Source organism: Mya arenaria, chromosome 2 (genome assembly GCF_026914265.1).
Source record: "Mya arenaria isolate MELC-2E11 chromosome 2, ASM2691426v1".
NCBI classification, from domain to species: domain Eukaryota; kingdom Metazoa; phylum Mollusca; class Bivalvia; order Myida; family Myidae; genus Mya; species Mya arenaria.
This window is the reverse complement of record NC_069123.1, coordinates 66,973,762-66,982,161: the sequence shown is the minus strand read 5'-3', so window position 1 is coordinate 66,982,161 and position 8,400 is coordinate 66,973,762. Positions and strand designations below refer to the sequence as shown.

The 8,400-nt window shown below is 33.5% G+C and overlaps 1 protein-coding gene across 3 annotated transcripts in view; it reads right to left on the bottom strand.

Annotated features, from left to right (window-relative positions):
- The window catches only part of LOC128209500 (patched domain-containing protein 3-like), an 8,400-nt gene extending 234 nt beyond the window's left edge, over positions 1-8,166 (bottom strand). The window contains exons 1-5 of one of the 3 annotated variants that reach the window (XM_052913549.1): positions 7,603-8,166; positions 6,582-7,440; positions 6,024-6,155; positions 5,048-5,248; positions 1-4,921 (exon numbers count right to left, since the gene is read on the bottom strand). The exon at positions 1-4,921 is cut by the window's left edge and continues 234 nt beyond it. In XM_052913549.1, the coding sequence (XP_052769509.1) occupies positions 3,288-4,921; positions 5,048-5,248; positions 6,024-6,155; positions 6,582-7,440; positions 7,603-7,617 (2,841 nt within the window). In that variant the 5' untranslated portion in view covers positions 7,618-8,166 and the 3' untranslated portion in view covers positions 1-3,287. The remainder of the gene's footprint in view (positions 4,922-5,047; positions 5,249-6,023; positions 6,156-6,581; positions 7,441-7,602) is intronic. The other 2 variants (XM_052913557.1, XM_052913564.1) reach the window with 2 other exon arrangements.
- Between the last annotated feature and the right edge of the window lie 234 nt (positions 8,167-8,400).

Below are 8,400 nucleotides of genomic sequence, written 5' to 3'. Positions count from 1 at the left end.
TTATATACTTAAACGAGAAACACACACCATACACACAACACAGACATACCACACAGGCATCAGCAATGGAAGCAAATGATGGCATAATTTACAATATTCATTCACAGATTAGTGTTTGTTGAAGAGCAATTTTACTCCGCAAATATGACAGTGTCGTCTGCATACAAAAGTAAGTAAAACCAAAATACGTCAAAATACGTCGTCAACATTATTATCACTCAACCATGTCCATGTATGTGATTAGAATGAACATGAAGTCGTTTATATTCAATATGTATCGGATACTAAGTAATTCAGATTTTTTTTACTAGTTGTGTTAATAGTTCACCCTTAAAATAGTTCAGATGAAACATTATTTACTTCATCACAGTGTTTGGTTTTACCAATGATTTTATATAGATTCATTGATATTATGACATAAAATGTTTCACCATAATCAAAATGTATATTTCTCAAACAACATTTAATGTGCCCTTACAACTGCCGAGTTTTAATATCACGGCAAATTTGAGAAACACTGCTTGGTACGGTTTGCGGTGATGTTAAAAATACACACATTATACATCAAATACAAAAGATAGAATAGTTATGAACGTTAAGACTAGTTGTTGTGTTTTTAAATTTTATTTGATGAACATCATAGATAATGCTACATTGTTCATCTCTTAATTGCTAAGACAATCAATCAAGCTTACAGCAGTATTTGTTTTTATAAATTAAACAAAAAAAGTTTGATAGTTAAAACAACACAATTATTTAAATGAACAACAACAGTCAAACAGTTTGAAAATCCATTAAAAACCAAAAGGAATTTGAAGTCTATTTTTGGTTTTTATATAATAAATATTTGGTGTTCAACTATTAACGGTGAATGTAGGTGAAAATGCTTAGTCGTTAGAGACGCTTGCCGATTTTGAAACAGAATAACAAAACATTTATAACGTAACATTTAATCAACATTAAACATTTACAACAGTTATAGCCAACAAAAATTATACATCACATTGTCGTAAAAAGCAAAGACATGCTCGATAGAGACATTTAGCATACTTTAATACATACTGATAAAAATGTTATTAGTTATCACAATCCTTTTCAGGCTCGTGATCGTTTTGTAGATGCATAGAATAAAAATACTAATATTTCTGGAAATTTTATGACATCAAATTTATACACGTGCCATTATTGAAATGCTAGTGATTCATCAGGTGTGAAAAACTGGATGGTGAATAAGAGTATTATATTCTTCTTTAGATCCCGATATTTGGAAGATATGGTTTGATAAGCTAGTGTAGTTTGCAATGGGATTTCAAGCCGACAAGTTAGCTCAGTTAGTAATGACAAAGCAGTCAGTACCGACATTAGTTCGGGCCCTACACCAGCGCATCACTTGTTTGCCTACATATTTCGGTAATACTATGTAACCTGTACTGGAATTAGCTGTAAATAAGAACTTATTCAGAGCAGAGAATCTCCATTGAGTTTTTATAATTTTTGTGAAAGTATACATACACATGCATATTTGAGTGTGTTTATCTAGAGTACAATGGACTGTTTTAGTTCGTAATCTGTATTTATCGTATCTCAAAAATATGAGGGTTACTATATTTGAGTTATACTTTCTCAGAGAATATAACAAAAACATGAAACAACAACTTGAATGAAAGGAAGTTGCTTAGAAAAAGAGTAAAGATTGGTGGATGTTAGTTAGCATTTTAATATATGAATTTGCATAACTAATAAGACAATTCTGTCCTATGCACATAAAAAACAACACATCAACATCGCAATATCGGACCAAGTTATTGGAAATAATAATATATAACTTTAATAATATTGTATTAACAAATAGTTCTTATTATATTTTCAAAATATAGCGAGTAAGGCAAAACTCAAGAAAATAGTTTTTCCGCAAAACATTCTATGTTAACCATTTTTAAAAGCAAAATAAAAAGATTTATTAATTTCAACTCTTCATGCATACTGTTCAATGCCTTAAATGTGAAAGTGTTTTTTTCGGTATATGATTTGTTTCATATTTATAAGATTACTATAAGAGTAAAATTGACACACTGTTTTTTGTGTATTCCACTGAAAAGATAACAAACCTAACTCGATGAAACCAAATTTAATAGCAAAATAACAAGACATAATGTATGAGTAATAGAAATAAGTTGGATTACCAAACAAATAGACAGTTTATAAGCTAAACTCATGTTTGCGATCACTTAAACTGTCGTAAATCATGATTTTAATTATAGAATATATAAATTTTAATAATAATAATAATAATAATAATAGAAAAAATAATACTATTATTACCAACACATGACACATTAAGACTTACTATCTTTTTCACAATGCAGTCTTCTATGCAAACATATCACTAAGTAATAAACAATGATATCTTTACGTGCAAATAATTTCTAATACAACATAAATTCTTTTAAAACAGGTGCTCAGATAATAATAATATATAAAAACACAATAGAAAGAAACACCCTACAGGTATTTCAATAAATAATTTCTTACACTATAATAACAGTATTGATGTATAAGTTACAGAACAACTCAGACTTGATTGAGCATAAGATATAACCTATGTTCCTGCTTTAATCCGGTTAAGGGAGCGACATGTCTGACATACCAACATATGAGAAGGCTGTATTACAATATTGAGTATTGTTCCTAACAAGATAAATATCCATAAGGATAATGGATCTCAATGTGTATGGATAATTGTTTGCAACATGCAAAGTATTTTATTAGTAAGAAGGCGTTGTTTCCTTTGAAATACGTGTTAAAACTAATTGCAGCGTAATATTAACATCGTTTATCAAAAGCAGTTCCAGCTCCTTGAAACTGAAGAGGAGATTGTACGAATAGGTTTTTGAAAATTTATTTAAGCACAGCGTTTTAGCAGAATTGCTATTTTGGAAATGCATGTCTTTTTCCCTTGACGCACCATGACACAACAGTAATCTTTTGTTAGAAAGCTGTTTATTTATCTGAGAAGTGTTAGTTTTGACGTGAGTTAATTGTAAACATAATTTAATTGTGTGTGTTTTCTAATTTATATTGTGATAAATGTAGATACCAAGGACCTTTGACTTGTTTGAATAAATGGGCATATGAGCATGGCATTGGCCTCACAACAGTCAACTCGGCGCAAGTGTCAGTTTATACTTTTTCTTGAGGATACAAGGTACGTACAATTAAGTTTGGTAATATACTAGTATATATATTCGCCATCATTTTTAATAGTGACAGATTTGAATGAATTTTGGTCATAAGTAAAGTAAACGTGTATCTCCTTCTTTTCCTGTATATATAACAGTCACGGGTGTTGTCTGTCGCATGCGCATCGGGATATCCCGTTTACTTACATTAGAAGCAACGCTATGGTCAGATGATGTTTTATCAATGTTATATAGTTCATCACGGTTTTGTACCGGCGATGGAGGTGGTAAATCCCTCCATGGTTCAACATTTGCAATGGAATAACGGGTACTATTTTCTTTTGAAATGCTGTTTGGGTGGGTCATCGGTAACTCATGTAGGGAAACGCGTCCAATATTCTGGGTCTTACTTTTGCTTTTATTTGGCCCAATAAATGACAATATAACGGGCAGAAACAATACAGAATGAAATAAGCCAAATGCAATTACCAAAAACATAACTTGAAAAAAGGATTGAAATATATATGACTTGGCGATAGACAGCATAATAATACCAATTAGAGAGGAAATAGCGCCATTAAAGATTGGTGCGCCGGCCGTTTTCAACGCGAGCTGTGCTCTTTCTTCACGCGTTTGCCCGTCGGCAACCATAAATGCGTGACATATGTGTGCTGTGTAGTCAATAGAAAAACCTACGCTCATTATTAGATGGATCATTGTAATCGAACTAAGAGTCAGTCCCCAGTGATGCATAAAACCTATTATTCCAGTAATTATCATCACCATGGTGATCAGAATATAAAACAAGAGTAGAGGGTGCGGCATAAAGAACAATGTGACCAGGAAAACAGCTCCTAGAGACATTCCAAGTGTCTGCACTGTTTGAGGCAAAATTTCTACATACTGTTCATAGAAAATAAACGATGGGGCAAAAACAATAACCGACAATTTCTTTTCGTCATTTGCAATTTTTCTCATATCTGTCATCATTTTCCCCGAATCTTGAGAATCAGCAATAGTAATGGTGAACACATAGAAGCGAGATGCAACAATAGTTTGGTTGTCTTCTGATATCTTAATGTCATGCTCAAAACGGGAATTAATCGGATCTAAGAGAAAAGAATAAATACCAACTATGAAAGATGCTTCATTGGTATCGTTATAAAATATTGAAGATGTGTATGCATCTAACCAGGAAATGGTCGTGTTTGTCATAAACTCATTAGAAGACGCGGCATTTAAGAGATTCTGAATTTCATTTTGTACTTTCGCTGAAGAATAGGTTACTTTATTGTCGACGACGAACATGATCGGTATATGTTCAGAAAAGTAGTCTACCTCCCATTTGTTAAATTTGAAGAAATATGATTCTTTAGAAACGAGATTACTAATCGCAAGACCTTGCTTCAAATTGATAACGCCCCAAATAGCTACTCCTAAGTAAGCAGCAAAAGCAAACAAAATTATTATTTTCATTGCTAAGGGCTTTACTATTTTAGGGAGAACCCATTTTGGAAAACGTTCCAAGAAGCTATCAATGTCTTTTTCCTCTGACGGTTTCTGACCTGCACAGCAAAATATTGTCATCTTTGATGCTCTCTCCTGTTTGGACTGTGTCTTTGACTTTGTTGACTTACAGCAAAGAACAACGTGTTTTCTTTGTTCAATCCGCTTTTCGTTCAAAGCAATCCATGCCGAAAAGAAACTTGCTTGGTTTATGTAGCAGAAGATCACTGCAACGCCTGAAAAATGAAATCCTCAAGGAAACAGTGTTGGAAGGTGAAAATTCATACTACAAAAATGTAAACAGCATTTTTATTAATCGCATATTATAAAATGGTTGTTAAACACATTTCAAAGGCGTATACCTGTATACACACAAAAGTTTCGAACACTTTTGAACGTAGAAGAAGCGCCGCATCCGAATGCAATGATGTTAGTCAGTGATGTGATTGTTATTGCTACTCCACTATGCCTCATCATTGTTCCAAATCGTTGTTCCGAGGAGTCGGAAAATCCAGCAGTAACCAGACCAGATAGTAATATAAACATGTCGTCTACACCGATTCCTAAAGTGCACATGTAACAACTAAATATATTGTAAACAAAACTTTTATTTAATACAAACACTTATTTGCGTTTACTTAAGGAGACACAATAACCTAAAATACGATTGTTAATAATATGCTTTTAAAATACTGAAGATTCCCATTCTAGATTCTCAACTTATAATATAAGAATTTAATTGCGTGATAAATGTCATTATCAGGGTATGAAAGCATTTGTGCTGGTTAAAGAGTGTAGTGTCCGAAGCGTTCATATCCCCGATAATAACACCAATTACTCAATTCATTACTTATATGTACACAAATAGCTCATTATTTCTTTCCAGAATTGTTAAATAAGTTCATTTTATTTAAGAAAACATTACAGTTATTCTTTCTCATCTATTCTGTATATAGAACGACCCGACCGAAACCGCACACAGTTAATCATTTGACGACATAAAGCGCGGGGAAAAATTAAGCACTGCGTAGTTTAGACGTTAAAACACTTGTTAACGTAAATTTGAAACGCCATTGACAACAATACATTTAACAAATCATAAATGAACACTTTTCAGCTGACGCAGTTAAAGCAGTAACAATACAATTTGCAATTGTTAAATATGCGATGATTCGCGATCCGAAAATATCCGAAGATGTTACACGTATTTGAAAATATTCGCAATTGCCGAAAGGCCGTTCATTTAAGGAATGGAAATTGTGGTGTTAAGATAAAGTACTAAAAGATACCACTTTCGACAAAAAAATATTCACGATTTTAAGTACATGAATTGCAAACCTAGGATTAGGAACGGAGAGTTGCCAACAATGCTGACAAAGCTCATGCCACTCGCGCTGACTAAACCGAAGGAAGCAACGATACCAAGAACAGCAGCGGTCACACCAGCAAACCCCAGCATCATTCTGTTGGCTGAAACAGAAAATACACAGTCTGAATTGCCGATTGAAGCACATTTTTGTCTAAGTTTCTTTATGTAAAAAAACACTTTTAACTTAACAAAGATATATATGTATTTCATACTTCACGGTCGTTAACGTTGAAGTCATTTGGCGTTTTAACAGTACCCCCTGATGATTAAAAAAAAAAAATAGTTGGGGTTTTAATATTCATATCAATATTCATATTAACATAAAAATAACTTTTCAATTAAAAGAGATGAAACTTTTGAACAGAGCATTAATACATATAATCAAGGAAAGTGTATGACAAATGTTTATAATATATATAATTTGATTTATTGTCTAAGTAGACCCAAACATATAAGGCGGTTTATTATTGTGTGTTTCGTTTTGCAAGTATTTACAGTTCATACATGTATAATAATCGGTGTCATACCTACACAGTCGTTACTGGCCGCAAATGTTGCAATACATGCGTAGGTGATCATCAATGTAAAGGTAGCAGAGAAAAGTGCAATATCTCCGCCAATGTTTGCATTTAACTCATTCCCGAGCGAATCCGTATGGGCGTAAGCGACTTTGAGATTAGAGCTTCTAAAGTTTTTCATATTCTCTATGAACTTGTCCTGCCACGCTTGAACTTTTTCTATGGAGTATGAACTTTCTGAACGCAAATAAAACTGTAATTTTAGGTAGCTAGAGCCTTGAAGAGTTTTATCGCTGACATTGACTTCACCAAGTAAGGGCTCTATGTCCGTTGGAATACCGTTTTTATCGGTGAAATATGGATATGTTACATTGTTTCCAGCTACGCAGGCGCTGAAATAGCGGGTTAGAAAAACACTACCATCTATCACACATGCACCGCTGCGTCTTGCACATATTTGTTCGAAAGGAACTTCATCTATAGTAAAGTTTACAATATCAACAATTGTTTTTAGCTTGTATAAATTTGACTGGCTTACTACATTGCCATCAACTGCCCTGACATACACAGTTGCATATCTCGGCTGGTTTACAGTCTGGTAGCTATAGAACTCTGTTTCACTTCGGTCGGGAAACAACGCAAGAATGGATTCCTCGTCTTTCGTTGCTTGACTGTTCATAGGAGTATATACTCTGCTGACATCGATATCATCTTTAAGCATTATCATCCCTACACCAAGAGCCCCGTTTAGTATCAAAATTATTACGATTATTTTAACAGGATGGCGAAAAATCAGTTTACCGTAACGGTAGAATGCGTCACCTATTGCCTTTTCTACTCTTTCATGGCAGACACAGTTCCTTGTTTCCTAAAGAAACGTACGAGTGGTGTTAATTATATCGCGTAAAAGTCAAAACCTTCCAAAGACAAATATGAAAAAAATATTACAATACGGTTATTTCTAATACAATAAATCTTTAAACCAACTTAAATCAATTTGATACACGTAGTTTATATATATATAACTAACCTTAATGGTATCCATATTTTGCACCGCTCAAAGCGAAATCAAAGCTTAATGTGAATCACATTTGTTACTTCTTTATTCGAACTTCATACATGCCAATAACACACTGTAGCTAGCAACAGCTCACGGCGATTCATTGCGCATGCTGCACAGATATGCCGATGTTGAGTCATCAAACGAACAGCGAGCTAAACAGAAGTATTTCTTGGTATTGACTGTAGTCTTGCATACTTATTAAATGCCATCTGATGGAAACTAAAGTATCATTATTGGCATACGGACGAAAACAATAACTAGGGCTTATGCTCAATAGTTATGGAAGGGTGTTATCAAAACAGTCCCAATGGAGATCAGCATGGGATCTTCTGCTTTCATCAAATTTACTGCTTAAGACTGTCAAATATTCTTTTTTGTTATTAAAGCTTACACTATGAATGTAAATACATACACAATTAACATATTATGAAGTCAAATAAACACTATTCCTAACTTTTTCTGCCATTTTCGTAATGTTAAAATTTATCCCGATATAGTGTGCCCGTTTCTGCCTTATGATCTTGTCCCTCTCTTGCAGCACCCTGTCCTTTTTTAAACCCATCTAAAACCGCAATATAGCACACTAAATATGACACCTCGGTTCATCAGGATGTTCTTGTTTTACCTTTGTTTTTATGTGGTTAAATAAATGGGATTTACTATGTTATAAAAACACATAGCCATAGATTAACCAATACATAACAAATGCCGTTGCGTCAAATGAGCTCCTCCTACTAACAAGAGATTGGATAAAGCAATTAATTG